The 18,103-nt window shown below is 35.8% G+C and overlaps 1 protein-coding gene across 1 annotated transcript; it reads right to left on the bottom strand.

Moving 5' to 3' along the window:
- Window positions 1–2,768: 2,768 nt before the first annotated feature.
- LOC146163279 (meprin A subunit alpha-like) lies at window positions 2,769–15,450 on the bottom strand. The gene is made up of 15 exons (XM_083382369.1): window positions 15,068–15,450; window positions 14,677–14,737; window positions 14,316–14,387; window positions 13,531–13,655; window positions 12,363–12,472; window positions 11,455–11,630; window positions 10,814–10,916; window positions 9,164–9,282; window positions 8,318–8,473; window positions 7,623–7,761; window positions 6,218–6,378; window positions 5,602–5,771; window positions 4,494–4,715; window positions 3,383–3,488; window positions 2,769–3,050 (listed from the first exon to the last, which is right to left on the bottom strand). The coding sequence occupies exons 1-15, from the start codon at window positions 15,116–15,118 to the stop codon at window positions 2,986–2,988; spliced, it is 1,836 nt and encodes a 611-aa protein (XP_083238495.1). The 5' UTR covers window positions 15,119–15,450; the 3' UTR covers window positions 2,769–2,985.
- Between the last annotated feature and the right edge of the window lie 2,653 nt (window positions 15,451–18,103).

Raw genomic sequence — 18,103 nt, 5'->3', positions numbered from 1 at the left:
ATGTGGGGCCGGCCCATTTTGTTTTTTAGGTGGTTTTCGAAACTAGCGCACATTCGGAAACCAGCTTGCGCTACTATAAAAGGCGAAGTACGAAACCACACGCTAGTCACCTTATGATCGAAAATATTTCACCTTTTTTCATCGTAAATATTTCACCACACTGTTTGTCTTTAGTTGAAAAAAAAACTCAAAACACTAATAAGGCACCAATTGAACTCATAGCAATATAGATGTCAATACGAGAATCCACAAAAGTATAATTATTGAAAAGTGAATCACTTTTAATGACCCAAAACCGAACGATTACGTCACAAATTCCACAAAATATTAAGTCGTGAAGTCTCAAGCCAACGTAAGTTAAGCAATGTAGACCAGTGTTTCTTAACCTTTTTTACTTGAGGGCGCGAAACCGTAGCGGCGCACCTTGCGAGCGCGAAATTTTTGAGTTGTACGAGCATTTCTCTTAAATTTCTTGCAATTTATTTTATATAGGCTTTATAGTTGCATATCTTGGGGCTCCAGCCTTAAAAAAAATTAGGACAACGTCAAACTCGTAATAAAAGACAGTAAGGAATAAGGCGTAAATGGGGACTAATATCTAATAGTTGTAATAAGGCCTAAATGGCCAAAATATGGCCAATACAACCTTTCATCTAACCCCAACCCCACCCATAACTATCACTAACTCCCGTAATATTTTCAACCCTACCCAATTGCTAACACCACCAACTATCCGCCAATAAGCCAAAACAGCGGCGACCAAATGTCGACAGCAAATGGCCAATGCCAGACAGGTGTCCGCCAAACATCCCATTCCCATACCCTACAGTCTTGGGCGTTATTTAGTCCATTTAAGTCTATTTTCGATTAAAAAATTCGATTAAAAAAAAGGCGTTATTATGTCGGTGGTCTTAATACTATGGTAATATAGATTATCTGATTTAGATATTGTTGCATTGTAGGTCTTATTATGTATTAAACTTGAAAGTACTGTGTAGTTAATGAGCTAAGCCTATTAGGAAAGTAAAAAATATATGTTATATATATTAAATTATTTTTCCTTTTGCTCGCGGCGCACCTGGCAGCCTTCCATGGCACACCGGTTGAGAAGCGTTGATGTAGACCAGTGATTCTCAACCTTTTTCAGAGCAAGAGCCACATTTCAAACCTAAGGTTTGCAAGGAGCCGCATAAAAAACAACAGTAGGCATATAATTAAAAAACATTAAGAAAGCAACTAGAAAACAACAACTATACATTACGCTAGCCTAGGCTAACTAATTAACAGTGTTTGCCATAGCTTGTCGATCAGGACTAAATATATTGTGACGTAACAAACCACAAAATTATTTTAAAGAGCCGGATGGAAGTACCCGGTAACATTAGTACTTCGTACTCGGGATCCTTGCTGATACAATTCATTAATTCTTGATTTCTCTTACTTACTTTGTAACTAATTTTTCACTCGGTTAGAGAGCCGCAAAATGTTCAGTTGAGAGCCGCATGCGGCTCTGAGAGCCGCGGTTGAGAATCACTGATGTAGACAATTAGTTTTGCAATCTGAAACTGTGGCTTTCGAAACTACTACCCCTCGTTTCAACAGCGTTTTTAACTGTAAGTAGCCTGGAATGCCGCTGAATTCGCAATGCTGAAACCAGGAATTTTTTGGTGGTTCTCTAAGGTTCGCTGCATTACGAATACTAAAAAAATAACAATTTTCAATTAAGAAGGCTGGCTATTGATAAACAAATCATCAATGGTGTCACTTAAGCGTATTGAAGGTGAAAAAGTTGTCTAAAGGCCGGGTTAATAAACAAATGTTAAGATTTAAGGGCGCGACAAGCATACTATGCTTTATCGGTACACCAGTTGCGAAGCACTAGCGCTGCAAATCAGTGAAGCTTAGCATGACGTGAGATAATTTGTATCAAGTTAAACCCGAGACATACTGCCCGTCTGTAAACGTAGCAGTTGTTCTCTTTTGTGAAGTTTTCTACGTAATACCAGGCAAAATCGTCAGTCGATAGTCCATTTCATTTGCTTATTGAGTATTTATTACTTGTAATTTACTATGTCCATTTTACATTTGCGCTTAAGCTTCTTTTTATTACTAAGATATGTTGCTGACTGCATTTGATGATCATGGTAAAGGTCACTTTATATTTACTATTAAATTCTGAGGTATCTGTAACCATTTATAATTTGATTTAAAATTCACATAATATTTGCCAATAATAAACAACTCAGTTAGAATGATGTTTACGTATACTATTTCGATCTAATATAAGTATTTCAAATTTAAATGTTTTCAAAACTTTACTAACGTATACCTGGTTTCGCAATTTCGAATTTTAATACAGCGGCATTCTACCTCTAGTTAAAAACGTTTGTCAAACGGGGCGTTTTTGTTTCGAAAGTCACAGTCTCAGAATGCAAAACAACTCGTCACTGACGTCAGACTTTACGGCTTGTTGTTTAGTGGACTTAATGACGTAATCGTTCGGTTTTGGGTCATTAAAAGTGATTTACGTTTTACTAACTGCAATTTTGCTGAATTCTCGTATTGACATTTTGAATGCTATCTCCTGCTCCAAAGAGGGAGAATGCTTGAATTAAATTAGTTTAAGGTTATTTTTACAGATTTGTCGAAGGAAACTTATCTTTCCCAAATCTGAACATTTTGACTTTTATAATCGACAGAACAAATACTTTTATTCAGTCAAAATTTGTAAAAAGAATAAATTAGGGTTTGTTCATCAATATGCCACTTGATATATATACACGTATATACAGTATACAAAAACAAACATCCAAGATCAGAAGCTTATATTAAACTTCAAACATTGCATTGTATTTGGTTTTGTAGCGTGGTAATAGCATTTCACAAAAAAAAACGTGTTTTATATTTAAAACGATTTCAGAGTCCAAGCCGGGTCACATTCAACAAATACCAAATTTAGGACGAACTGCTGCTTGAAAAAGCGGTTTAAGTCGTCGTTTGAATTTCATTGGTCGTATCAGCAGGCAAAAGCTCCCGCAGTTGGTTCGCAGCTGGAAAAGCAAAAATCAGGCATTTTATATCAAAGAGGTGCAAATTGGTGCAATGCAATGTAGTTAATTAGCGCACGAATTGTTATTTGTCGATTTATAAGGAATTTTGTTTTACATGAGTACGTCAGTATCCCGATGAAGACGTTCTGTATCGCACGTCGAAACGTCGATTTATTATATAAACTGCTGAAAAAACAACACTCCATTATATGTTAAAGGTATTTTTATAAGCAGGGGGGCAGGAGGGTTGAAACCTTCCGAAGACGACCACGAAGCCTAAAAGGTTTAGAACCACTGGTATATATGGTGTAGTTTTAGGACAAAAAGCTTACCTGATACGTTGAAAGAGAATGTCAGAGCGTTGTTTTTGATGTAGAGCGCCTTTGCTTCTGCAATGCTGAAAGTGTTGTACCAGCCAAGTCCACTATTTATGGTTCCCTGTGAAAGTGAAGAGACACCGTTGGAATGTTGCCTCATGACTAGTGGTGCGTTTCTTAACGACAGTGTTGTTATGACTTGAGTCGCTGTTTTCAAATGACCTGACATGAGGTTGAAATTGATTATGCATTTTTTAAGAAATTGGATTATTTTCTTTATTTTTGTGCATAAACAATTTGCTTGTTGTCTTTAGGTTATTTTTTACTTGAGTTTTTGCTTTTAAAATGAGACGAGTTTAACAGTTTTAACAAGTTAAAGTTTTATTTTTATGACAAGGACTTGAATTGCTCTAATTATGACTTGACTACGACTTGACTTGGGCAATAGATGACTTGGATTAGGACTTGACTTATCATTTCAATAAATAAGATTTGACTAGGACTTAAGTTATTTTACGAATGACTTGATTCGGGAACGTTTCAAATAATAAAATTTTGATTCGCTTTTATCAACTGTTTTAGAAACGAAAAAACTTTTTAACTTTTAGTTGAGCAGTTAAAAAGAATAGTTTACTATTTGCTGTAAATCAGTGAAAGTACGACGATTTTGTCTTTTCTACAAAAACTATTCTGTCGCATAGGATATTTTGACATAATGGCACAGTCACTACCAGACTAGTTTTCTAATTTAACGAATAAGAGCAAAATACAGCTAAATCTAGTTCTAATCTAATTCGGATTTTACTAAAAATGCTACTTTGTCAAACGGCATTTGTTGTTTCTCAGCTAGAAAGAAATGTGATTTTACGCTATGACAAAACGTATTTGCACAGGTATATTTTCCATTTACATTTCTATAAGAATAAATTGCAATTTTAACTAAATTAATTGTGAATAACTAAATGTAATTCAAATCGATATTCTGGTTTTCAAAAATAGGTAGACCTAATTTTATTTCTAATCTAATTCAAGAAAACGTAAATGAGCTAATTCTAATCTAGTCTGATAATTCAAATATATTTTTTAAAAGATAAAACAAAAACGGTTGTTCAAGAAAGACGCGTACAATTTCTGGCTTTTCCCATGTTTTTCCACCCGATGCATTCGCTTCCAGATATCGAACCCGGTTTGATTGTTTTGTGACGTCAGTTTGCGGATCCATCATCGCTATTTTGATTATTCGATCGTGAAACGGCCAAGACAAGTTGTCCACATTAGGATTGTGGGTCAAGTGAAAGAACAGCGACATGAAACCTCCGTTTTCCGAGGTATCCCCATTAGGATAAATCTGAAAAAAATTGTGCTGTTTATTATAGATTGGACGAGCCTTGGCGCTGGTCTAGAATTCTACCACATTTATTTTAACACAAACGAAACGAGTTGCAAAACTGAAATTCCGAAGAAGAAATAAATATTGGAGAATGAATATAATAATAATACTTGACCCACCCAAACCCAAACGCTAACTCTCACCCTAACCCAAATATTCTTAGCAATATAAACCCAGACGAAAATGTGGCACAGGATTGCAGATCAGGCCCGAGCCTGTAATGCAGCAATTAAAGAAATAACTTAGTAAAACTAAACTAAATACCCTAATTTTATCGGAAATATTTTAAAGTTAATCATTTCATTGGAGTTAAAGTCGTCAATGATTGAAGTCTAGTGGTGGAAATAAGGAACGGTTCAAAATGGCGCTTGGTGAAAACATTTTTGCAGGTAAATTTCTTTATCAGGCCATCCGCTATCTTTTTGAATGTAAAATAAGATTTTAGTTGCAAATTAGTGCAGCACTACTTCAAAAGATAACCTTAGGTTTCCTAAGAACTTGACTTAAGGCACTGTTTTCAAATGACTTGATATAAGTATGTTGGGCAATTTACTTGACTGGACTCTAGTCATTCTGCCAAGTTACTTGGGCTAAAATTGGGTGTTTTCAATTTTTTACAATTGGGTTATTTATCTAAATGCGTGCAAGTAAAATAATTTGCTTGATGTCTATTACGCTTTTTTTTTTAGTTGACTTAAAATGACTTGACTTGGACTTAACTTCGGCATCAAATGACTTGGAATGGGACTTGATTTGGTATTTTTTAAATATTTTTTTGCAAAAAAGCTTGACTTTCAAAATGACTTGTTTACAACATTGACTCAAACCGTCCACATGTACTTACAGACAACACGAAAGAATATCCATCGTCGGTATACATCACTGGAGAAAAGAAACCACTGCCTTTCGCATATTTTCCCCAAACGCTCGACATATCGTGGCGCGTGAAGTATGACGTGTCGCAGGCCCAGTCTGTCACACTGATGTCATCAATTGCCACTACGTCATTTGAACCTGCAATTTGATATTAGCACGGCGTTAAGAAAACTCGATTAAATTTATGAACTTTCGTTGTAGCGAAACTGTTTAATGTTAATAGCTGCCACAATAATTTATTCAATTGGAAAAAAAATATGTTTAAAAACTCCTGTTTACGGATAAAAGGCGTATTTTTAAAACGACTTTTGGTGTTTTCTGATTTGCTGTAAAATGTCATAAAATGAATTTCGCTCTAAAACTATTGACAAAATTATTTTTAACAATTTTGTTTGGCTCTGCTTTCAACAAAAGTCATTTCAAATTCTGCTGTAAAAACACTTTGTGTGAAACATGTTGACAAAACACTTTGTGTGAACATGTTGACAAAATTAATTTTCCTGTGAAAATTATGACAAAATTAATTTCTTGTTGACATATTAACAAAATTTGAATTTAAACTTATAACTTTTACAGTATTTTACCTGCAGTTGCGAATAGCCCTAACTTGTAGTCACTTGGTGCTTGAATTGTGCGACGATAAATATTCCAAGTTCGAGGAACGTAGTTGGAGACCACGCCAACGTCTGTTATATCGTCGCTGTTAACCTCTTCCGTGGTTGTGTTAAACTTAGCGTAGCTAACTCTGTAAATTTAGAAACAGAGCGCAAAAATGAGGTACCCCATAGGCCAGGGCTGCGGAATCAGTTAAAAATATCCCAAAATATTTTAAATTTAATATTTTCTTTTCAGCTCAAATCATTTAACCAATCCCGTGGTTGTGTTAAACTTACCTTAGCTACCTCTATAAATTTAGAAACAGAACGCAAAAATGAGTTACCCCATAGGCCAGGGCTGCGGAGTCAGTTAAAAATATCCCCAAATATTTTAAATTTAATATTTTCTTTTCAGCTCAAATCATTTATCCAATCCCGTGGTTGTGTTAAACTTACCGTAGCTACCTCTATATATTTAGAAACAGAACGCAAAAATGAGTTACCCCATAGGCCAGGGCTGCGGAATCAGTTAAAAATATCCCAAAATATTTTAAATTTAATATTTTCTTTTCAGCTCAAATCATTTAACCAATCCCGTGGTTGTGTTAAACTTACCGTAGCTACTTCTATATATTTAGAAACAGAACGCAAAAATGAGGTACCCCATAGGTCAGGGCTGGGAGTCATTTAAAAATACCCCAAACTAATTTTAAAATTAATATTTTCTTTTCAGCACAAATCATTTAACCAATCCCGTGGTTGTGTTAAACTTGTCGTAGCTACCTCTATATATTTAGAAACAGAACGCAAAAATGAGTTACCCCATAGGCCAGGGCTGGGAGTCATTTAAAAATACCCCAAAATAATTTTAAATTTAATATTTTCTTTTCAGCACAAATCATTTTACCTGTCCCGTGGTTGTGTTAAACTTGTCGTAGCTAAATTTGTAAATTTAGTAACCCAAGGCCAAATTAGTAACCCAAGGCCTTCAGAGTCCGTAAAAAATAATCCTAATGCTAACTCCCGAGTCTAACTTCGGCCAAAAAAATAATCCCGAGTTCGAACCCGGCCAAATGTGTGATTTCGGGGAGTCCTGTGTACGGCTCCGACCCTACAACTTCTATTACACCCCTTAATTTGACTAAATTGAAGTGGTTATTTAGCAATCCACTTATGGGGTTGCCATAAAATTCATTCACCCACCATTGGTATTTGGAAATATTTTCACAACTAAAGTTGAATATAATTGGATTTAACGAGAAGCCGAACGATTATTTAAATTTCCTTGTTTCTTTTGAAAATTCATTACAGTTTTCAAATAATACACAAAAAGGTATGAGGCCTTCGTGGACCCCCAAAGTCAGTTCACCGCAAATAAGGTTTATTTCCAAACCTTATGTGAGCATTTGAGTTGGCGGCTCGATCGATGTAGAATGAAAACTGCAGACACTGCTTGTCAACCTTGGAGATGTAGTAGGGTGACCACATCGTTTCATTATTCATCAGCGAATTATTGAAAACCATGAAATGACCTGTAAATAATAAAATGAATAAACCCGACCGCTATAGCTATTACTTTTTTATATTTAATCCTTTGAATTAAAATGGAAAAACCTGGTAGAACGCATATTTAATTATGTATCTATATGTACCTATGTTCCTATGATTCATATCCTATTTCATTGGTGCTATATATGAAAATGTAAGTGTAAAGGAATAAAAAATATATGTCTAAATAACGATAGAAACAGAGATGCCACAGTCCGTTGCAAAGAGTCTACCACCTCTTTTCTTTTTAAGCATCTATAATTTTTTAGCTTGATAATGAATTTCAGAGCCAAAATATTCGAGTAGATCGACACCATCTTGATTAAGACGTTTTGCTACGTGCTTTTTATCACCAGTTAATGTGACTGGGAAGTAATTCAAGCATCACTTATAAAAGGTGGGACACAATTGTGATGGTATTGCTTGAATTACATCTCGGTCACAAAACTGAAGATAATGCAAGCTTGTATGGAAAACTCTTAAAATATATTTTTTTTTTAATTTAGTAAAATTCCACAATCGCCTTTCGTTGCACTTTACCTTTTCCGTTTTGTCCGAATGTTGCGTCACTTTGCGGGTACGCTCTGCCTGACGTCATCACGGCTGGTTGTCGGGTCCAACCGTAATGCTTCATGACGTAACCGCATACGTCAGGGTCTTCGAAATCGCAAACGTATGAAAAGCGTGAGGTGTCGCCTGGAATAAATATATATAAGTTGTTAAGCGGGGCCGACAATTTGGGAATAACCAGCGTGGGAAAGTGGGGGGGGGGAATAGACAGTTGGGATTAGGGGTCAATTAAGATTAAGGCTTAACAAGGATTAAGATCAGTATAGGGGTCCGGTAGCAGTTAAGGTCAGTGTGAGCGTGGGTGAAGGGTCAATAGGGTCCAGGCTTCAGTAGATGTCAGGTGACTTGTAGGTGGTTCAGGGGTCGAAGGACAGTACAAGTCAGCAGGATTCAGGGGTCAGGGGTTTGTGGTGTCAGTGTCAACAGGGCCAAGACCAGTAGGGGTCAGTGTCAACCCAAGACCAGTAGGGGTCAGTGTCAGTAGGGGTCAGTGGAGAGTAGATTTTAGGTGACAGTAGGGGTCAGAGTTCAGGAGACAGAAGAGGTCATAAATGCTACAATGATCTGTATGTCAAGTTATCACCCTCGTATCGGAAACTGCGCCACAACCAGGCTCCAATCTGATATTATCTGACATTTTTCAAGAAAAGTAACAATAACTGGAGTTAAAATTTTCTTTTAAAATTCTTTTTTTTTCTGCGGAAAGGTACAAGCGTAGACCACATCACTTTCCTAGTTGGCATTGTTTTTTAGTTGGCATTGTTTTCCCATAGCCGCCCAATATTTACCAAAGTAGTCACTAATTGTAAAACTCACTGCAGCTGTAGTGTCTGTTTATCTTTATGACGTCACCCTCGCTAAAACCAGGTTGGTGACCAATCACAGACTGGAAGGCAGGGTTAAGGGTCTGCATTGTTGTTAGACCTTTTTCCTTTCTGAAAAGTAAAACCAAGAATTTTTGTTTCGATAAACACTGGCAAAAAGAATTAACACAACAAGGGTAACAATTATAAAGTTGATAATAGTAGAGATGTCCAATATGTGACAGTTTTTCCCGATATTTGACCGTGTCTATAAACAAGTAATACGGAGATGTTACGCGTTAACACGCCTCTGCTAAATGCTTCTATGGGCAGACGATGTGTACAAAAGCAGTGGGATTAAGCCAAACGAGGCTAACGAAACTTAACCAAATGAACGTAACTGGAACTGACTGGATCTCAACTTAACCAACTGAAATAACGGACAGAAGTTATTATGCTTGACCGTTGGTACTGTGCATGGACCTTAAGGTATTGCTGTAAGTTGATTGCAGTTCTGATGTTGTTCAATAAACACGGAAACGTTTAATACCTTGCTGTGGCTAAATGTTAGATCCCGCAACCTTCAAGTAACCTTCAAGTCAACTCAAGAAATAATGCCGGTTTCAATCATAGCAGAAACTAACAACAGCTTTAAATTCAAACAGTTTAACCCTGCACTACCACTTCGCATCGGGAATCGACTTCGATCCGACATTATCGAACGTCTCTAATATCTAGGGTAAGTTTTGCTGGGGTCCTGAGCCATTTGGGGTGAAAGATATGGGAATACAAAAGCAGTTTTTGAAACCAACAATGTGGAGACCCTTGAAGATAATTGAAAGGTTAAAAGGAAAGTCATACCGGATGTTGCTTTTACATTTCTTACGGCCCGAAAAGTTAAATTTAGTTTTACCTTTTAATAATTTCCTGGTACTTGGTGTGTACCCTCCATCAGATTCGGAATTTTGTAAAAAAAATTCTAAACTTTTTGGGACACCGTTTCACATTTCAGAATAAATAAGTTTTCTCTTATCCGGACTTTAGTAAGTTCATATAACCAACGGAGGTTGGATCATATATTTTACAAACGAAAAAGGGCATTTGACAGCCCCGGAGATTAATGCATAACAGCAGTTCAAAGGTTGATAATGAATTCCAAAGCCGAACAGATGGAGTAAATGGACATCATCTTGATTAAGACGTTTCGATACGAACTTATTATTATCTTTCAGTTAATGTAGATTGCGGCTACTCGCTATCCAAGACTGTAGTCCTAAATTGAATGTTGACACCTTATTAACATTTTATAAGTGTTGCTTTGATTTACTCCGTAGTCACATTAACTGAAGATGATACAAGCTCGTATCGAAACGTCTATATCAAGATGATGTCGATCTACTCGACCCCTCTGGCTTTGAAATTTATTATCAAGCTACATTACAGATCTGTGCATAATGTACGCAAGTTCTAAGATTGTTATTTACTAATTTTAGTAATGCTTGATTTAAATCAAATTCGACAACTGTTTGTTCAGTGAAAATTACTGTAAAATCACCCCAGCAGTCACAACAATTGGTTTTCATACAATTGGTTTACCATAAAAAATAGAAGAGATCAAGTTAGGCCAGCAATATTTCTCAATTCAGACAAACGTTAAACTTACGCGAAAGCGTTGCCTCCATAGTGCATGACCGAATAGTAATCGTACGGAACTCGGTGGTCGTCCGATTTAGTGTACTTTAGCTTGTCGAAGTTGTACGCATTATCTGAAGAAACCAGAACAGTGCAAGATCACACAAAGGCAGTGTTGTAAACAGGTCGTTTTGAAATGACTGAGGCCCGTTCAAGTCATTTTTAAACTCACCTAAGTCCAAGTCAAGTCTTTTTGAATGAATACATGGTCCACGTCATGAGTTAAACAATAACTCAACTAAAAAATAGCAAAAACCCAACATATATCACACGCTAGTTGTTTTACATGCAAAATTGACTAAAATATTGTTTTATGAAATACTTAATTTTGACTTAAATCATAACTCAATTATATCAGTTGAAGTCAAGCCGAATCTTCAAAAGACTTAAGTCGAGTGATTTTGCACCAAAGACTATAGTCCATCAAAGTCATTTTGAAACGGCAACTGAAGTCATTACAACACTAGCGAGCAATAAGGTTTCGTTTTACATAATATACTTTTTACTTGTTTAAAGTAACTGCTAAAAATGTGGAATTTACAATGAATAGCAATTTGCAACACAGCTATACACTTGAACAAGATTTAAAGCCCACAAAAAAAAAACATCCACCTTTTATAATATTATCCAACATGATTCTCAAGTAAAGATCACGGTCCGCTCGTGATTGCTCGTGATAAAAGCCCATTGCGTGCATGATCTCATGAATCGCGGTGGCCATGTACTCACATCCCGAACCTAATGAAAGATCCTGCTCACCGCCAACTTTGCCCACTGAGGACCAGCACCTTCGAATATGAAAAGGGGATTGTTTAATTCAATTTTATAGGTTATTAAAGGTATGCCAGTGTTGAACCCAAGTCTTTTTTAAATGACTTACAGGAAATTCCAGGTCAAATGATTTGCTAAATAACGCATGTTCGACAATTTTTCCATTCCAAGAAATATTTTGCGTAGCAAAACCAATAGCAGGACAATTTTATGCCACAAGTTGAGCTGAATAACTATGTGTTTACTAAAAATGTTTCTAGTTTAAAAACTTAAGACTGTTGTTAAGTAATTTGCCACGTCACAAGTAAAAAACGTCAAGTCAAGTAATTTAAAAATAGTGGTACTAGAGTAAGACCATTAAATCAATAGAACACTGAGGTATGCGTTTTGTAGTCCAAGTCGAGGCATTTCTCAAGTATAGTTAAGTCCAGTTAAGTCATTTTGCTCCAAAAATTAAGGGTTAATTAACGTTAACTCAAGTAGTTTAAACATGGTGACCTATAACTGCACTGAAGTCAGGTCATTAAATTATTCATACGATATCAGTCAAGTCAAGTCAAATTTGTTCCAAAATATAAAGTGTCAAGTGTAAAAAAAGTCAAGTCAACTCATTTGAAAATTGTGATCTAATTGCACAAAAATCAGGTCATTGACCTAAGTCTTACGTCATTACAACGCTGAGGTATGTTTCAACCCTGAACAATACGTATAAGCGGTAGGTTCAATCTAATTACAAACAATGTTTATACCCATCTAGTGGCTTTATGTGGATAAAGTCTTCTTCAGTTGTGCGATTAACGAAGCGAATGCAGGTCAACTTTTCAAACTCGCGAATTCCTTCCATGATCGTAGTTCGAGACTTTAAAGAAAATAGCGCAAACGTTAAAATATATTTTTTTTAAGTAACATCTGTGATCTAGCCCCTCGGAAGTTGCTTTATGACCAACGATTCTGTCGATCTATGATGCAAGCAGAGCAAGCCAGAAAAACAGAAAAACAACTGGCCTGCAGTGAGGTTCGAACTCACGACCTCCGGTCAAGCCGGGACCGTCGTTCTACCAACTGAGCTATGCAGGGTCAGAGAGGAGCGAGTCGAGAAACAAGGCCAGCAGGCCAGTTGTTTTTCTGGCTTGCTCTGCTTGCATCATAGATCGACAGATTCGGCGAGTCTGCGATGGCTTTTCGGTGTACTGGTTGGAGGTTGTAATAAAAATATCAAAGCCTATACAGAAGTATAGGTAGCATTTTAAACATTTTGAATATCTCAAGTGAAAAAGCATCAGTAAGAAAGCACTAATGAAGTAAAAGAATTAACCTTAATCGAATTTATTTCAACATTAGAGCCAGCAGTACTCATTTTACAGTTATCTAAAACAGTACTCATTTTACAGTTATCTAAAATTGTCTACTCCAATGTTATTTAATTAATTAAGTACTATCCACATTTTTTCAAAACCAGATTAAGCAAACCATTTATTAGCTTCATAAAATACCGATTTTTGTTTTTGGCGGTGGTATTTTTGGGTATTTGAAGGGTTTGATAGGGAATATGCAGGACGGAAAAAAAGGTTTAAAAGCAGTGTTCAACTCTAAAACATTAAATAACTTCCCGACAACTAGGAAATTCGATAATAACTGATTGGAATGCGACACCAAATTTGTAGATTTGGTAATCGTCCTTTAAATTTGGATATACAAATACTCAATAACCCTCGAAAAGGTTAGAAACTGAAAATATGAATATTTGTGGCAATTTTTTGTATTTTACCCTAGTTTTTAAAATATGAATATTTGTGGCAATATTTTGTATTTTACCCTAGTTTACTCCGACGAACGATCAAAACTAATCTGAAACCATTAAAATCGTCTCAAAATACTCAATACAATTGTTTCAGTCTGGATAAAAAGAGGGATCACCCCTAGAGAAAGTTTTTTGGAAAACTTTAAGGGAATCGGTAACTTCCAGAGGTAGGCTGGGTCTTTCCGGGCATTTCGGTTCCACGATGGCCTCTGCACGATATCACTTCCTCGCATGTGTGTGTCTGAAAAAATACACCCATCGAACTGTTAATAACGTATTGAGACTTTTGTTGATATGACTGTCACAGTTACATATACTGGTTGCTTTTAAACTATTGACATCAACGTTTGTTACGGTTATTTTTTGGTTGCTTTTATAATAGTCTTCGCAGCGTTTTTTTAACAGACGATATAGCTTTGACATATTCATTTGACTATTTCTTTAAATCTTAATTTTCAAAAATATGTATGTAAACGCTATACGTGCGACCATATACGATAAAAATAAAGTGGTATAGGATGATTAAGAGCTTTGATAAAGGAAATGGACCACATAGATCTTTTCCAGATTTAAGCAAAACCGGTACTGTCACAATTTTTTTAAATATTCCTCTTTTTTTAATTTTTTGCAAGGCAAAGGTAGGTATTCAAAAACTTAGATGAACGGTATTAATCCTGCATTAAACAACTACAATATGTTCCGTCATAGTTAAAACTGTTAAAAATCTCTAAATTCCGCTTTTAGAAGAAAATATTTATCGTAGCACGCATCTAAACCAACTTTATCCCCCAATTACAACCAGGCTACCTACGTTTTAATTGAAAACAGAGAGAAAAACGAGACCCCCAAATGAGCTAAACATTTTCGGAGCTGTCAAAAAGCGGCCAATTTGTTGTCATACCTTTGTTGATTTCTGGAATCGAATGTTCCGTACTGTCTTCAGCGATAACATTATTCCCCGTAGGATCCACACCTAAATGTGAGTAAAAGTTAGAAAGATTTATCAAGAACACCTTTGGGACTCGAAGTCGATTAATAACTTTGCAGAAAAAACAATATGTAAGTCAATAGTCAACAGAAGAACGAAGACGATTAATAGGATATTTCATCCAGGTTGGGCAAACTGATTAGAAAGTCTTGGAACCAGTAGTTAAATTTGCTATTAGGGTACAAAGGCGAGATTTGAAGTACAGTAGACAATGTCGCCGCCTACAGATTGATTTAAATATAAGCTGACAAATCCTTATAAGGTAATACTTTACCTTCAAAAATGTTTAGCGATCCTTCTGAACCGCTGAAGTCAACCCCTTTAGCTCCCATGCTCTGCGTATAAAAGACAATTCCAGGCATTTCAAAACAAACTACAGAGTGTAATAATATTTCTTTACTCAGTCCTAAAAGTGACCTTAATAGGATTGACTGTTCGTTCCTCTTATCAACCCACATTAATCAAGTTGTGCAGTTACATGTACTATTTCTTTGCGCTATTTAAAAATGAAAAATATCATAGGCAATCACACCACAAACGGCGACAATAAACGCTGTTGAGTACGTGGTCATTCTTTTGTCAAAAGTTTTTATTTATATGCTGACCTTGCAGTCAATGACACTTATTTTTGGACTTACGTGGTTTAAAATCATGCAATATCTTACCATAAGTAGTAGAGAAAGAGTCCAACAAAAGAAAATAGTGTGTGACGCCATCTTCTGTGTTTCTCGAAAATGTGTAAACAGCACAGGTTAAAGGCAATTGGAGACTTAACAAAAATATGTTTTACTTACAGAAAAATATAATTAAAGTTAAACGTTTTTAGGTCGTGGCATGATTTTGGATGTGTTATATTTAGGCTCGCTTAGAGTAAATAAATGTGATTTATTTCTGTTTCAGGAAAAGCGCTTCTCGTAGAATAGCTAAGCAGTATATCAGCAGAGGATTAAAAGAGAGTTGAAATCTTTATAACATCGTCATAAAAATCCTAAAACTTAATTTCACGACAAATGGAATTGATCTTTCTTGTTGTTTTTGTCAGTTTCAGAAAAATAGTAAAAATTGACCCCCCAGGTTAATCAATACGGCACAGGTTCGCAAATCTGGTTGAACTATTACCTTTGTCGCGTTAATACATTTTGTCATATAAAAATTGTGAAAGTTCTAGAATCTTTTTCACTAGAGTTCCAAAATTTTAACCAGTTGCATAGAGCAGTGCTTCTTAAACTTTTTTAGTTTTGTTCACCCCTAGCATTTATCTCCAGATTTCATTCACATTTGTTTCATGATATGATAAAACTATCTTGTGTATATATAACAGCACAAAATGACTTGGGTTGTTTTGATTTTTGTTAAAATCAATTGCAAATCAACAATTTCTCGAGTCCAGAGATACAGCTACAAAAGCACAAAACACAGTCACCAAATGTTTGTACTTATACACCCAAGGCAAACCAATTTCACTATTACAATAAGCAAAACAAAACACCAAAAAACAACAGTTCAGTAGTCGATTTACTGCAGAGCTATCATCCATTTCTGACAGTTCACCCCTGCAAAAATTTTGTTTACCCTGGGGTGAACCATTCACTTGTTTCAGAAACACTGGCATAGAGGACGGTTTTCGTTCTCATGCTTAAGGTTTGTCTTCAAAGCAGATAACAATAGAGGACTTTATTAGGTAATAGCAATATAACCTTATGATTTAATTAGTACAATCACCTTATGAAAAACTGGAAAGCGACCTGGAAAGCTCATTTTATGACACTTTATCGCTTTTCAGATTATTAAAATAAACCTTTTTTTTCTAATAGATATTTGTTAAATTGCTAAATGATCACATCCGTTATTAAAAGCGTTTAGTGCCCCTGGTTTAGATTAAAGGAACGATTTGCTGGGCTCGAAAACTTTGAGGTAGAACAACAACATAATTGGTAGGTCAACAATATATCCGCCCAAAGATTTAAAGCTCATTTTGACCTGATCGTTTATCTTAATTGCGAAGGCGTTTTCCAAATGCCGTTTCTTTCAAATCACGTTTTAGTATTGTTATCATTTTGAGCATAATTTGGCTTGCCGCCAAATTTCCTAAACCTAAAAAGTGCTCCACATGCCTAAATAGTGCGACTTTATTTAGGACCAAAATTAGAGGCAAAACTATGTGATAAACACCTCCAGGTCAATAGGCGACGCAGTAGTTGCCGGTAAAACACTACTAACCTGCCATTTTATATAACACTGGCAACAATAGCTTAACTAGGCCGTTCAGAAAAAGTCAAAACCCTTAGACTTGACGTTCTTTAGGATGCGATGTCACATGCAGTGTTCTACACCATGCATATACATCCTCCTCTAGTTATGGCGAGGTCTACAGGTTAGGTTTCGCTTTTTATAACCCACGAAGACATGCGATCGAAACGAGTTTGCCGAATTCGGGAAACTTTCAGCGAAAAAGGCCACGAAACCCTTACCATTGCAAATTTACCTCAGTTTCGGTTCTTGTTGAGCTTATGCATCATCCACACTGTGCTTTTTTTATAAATTACGAAAGAAAACGCAAATGCCGCCTTTTGCGCCGTCTAATATCACAACGAGAACACATAAGTTTGATAAACCTTTTCATGGATTTTCGATATTATCAGATCAGGCCCAATAACCGATACTGTATGAGTTTTATTTTACTTACTTTTCCGATTCATATCAAATTTTAGTTTTTTGCCATGTTTTGTGATTAAAGTGGCGTTTTCTTTTTTCTCAAGGACTTTGCTTCAATAACGTTGATAATATGGTCTTCTAAGGTTTAACTGTTTGTTTATTTGATCTCAATTGGAACGTAATTGGTATCATTAAAAACGGTCGTAGTTTTTCAAAAATGTCGGATATTGAATTGAAATAAATGTATCGAAGGACCACGTTCATACATCACAACCTTGAAGAGTACACAACGTTTAATTAGTCCGAACAGTGCAGTACATCCCTAACTGTTATGGTAGAAGTGCACCAAAATAAAAAATAAAATAAAAATTCTTCCATGTTTTTAAACATTGTTGAATTTTCCTTTCATAACGTTGCAGTTTTAAAATAGCTTGATACTGCATAATCAAGTTAAATGAATTATAATTTGCGCTCTAATATTTAGCGTCTATACTAAAAATTTATTTAAAGTCCCAGTTTTCATACTTATGATGATTTTAGTAGCGAAATATATTTGTCATGTAACATCCAAACAAACGATGTTCGGTTTACTTCCGTCCTTATTTTTATAGTTATCATTGATGTGCAACCAGAATTTGTTTTACGTTACGCCATTCGGATTAAGGTAGATTCAGTTATTCGAAAGAAAATTCTGATTAAGTCCTAGTTTTATGACGAAATTTTGAACTTTTAATCTCTGAAAAACCAAATGTAATCCTCAGAACCAAAAAATGCAAACCCGTCCTAGGGGTAAGTCACCCCATTTTGACTTGTTTTCGAAACTATAGAATGTTTCGCATGAGAAGCGTTTCTAAATTCGGCTGCAAAGGAATTTCAAGGTACCGAAACCACAAGATCGAGCTAATGCGTTGTGTAACCGCTTCAGCACGCTTGACGGAGTAAGAAAATGTGAGACCTTCAAACTCGTACAGATAAAAACACATAGCCTGCACAGAGCTGGTACATTGTGTTCAAAAGTAAGGCAAGACAATTCATTTCTGCTTTTA

This window comes from Ascidiella aspersa, chromosome 2 (genome assembly GCF_963924565.1).
Source record: "Ascidiella aspersa chromosome 2, kaAscAspe10.2, whole genome shotgun sequence".
NCBI classification, from domain to species: domain Eukaryota; kingdom Metazoa; phylum Chordata; class Ascidiacea; order Phlebobranchia; family Ascidiidae; genus Ascidiella; species Ascidiella aspersa.
The sequence above is the reverse complement of the archived record's forward strand: the minus strand, read 5'-3'. Positions and strand labels throughout refer to the sequence as shown.

Bases quoted from the DNA above. Each gene is read 5' to 3' on its own strand.
- LOC146163279 (XM_083382369.1), bottom strand. From the start codon at position 15,118: ATGGCGTCACACACTATTTTCTTTTGTTGGACTCTTTCTCTACTACTT. The intron at 6,379-7,622 runs GTTTGGAAATAA...CTAAATTTACAG, and splicing joins AACTCAAATGCTCACATAAG to AGTTAGCTACGCTAAGTTTA. The intron at 5,772-6,217 runs GTAAAATACTGT...ATCAAATTGCAG, and splicing joins AGGGCTATTCGCAACTGCAG to GTTCAAATGACGTAGTGGCA.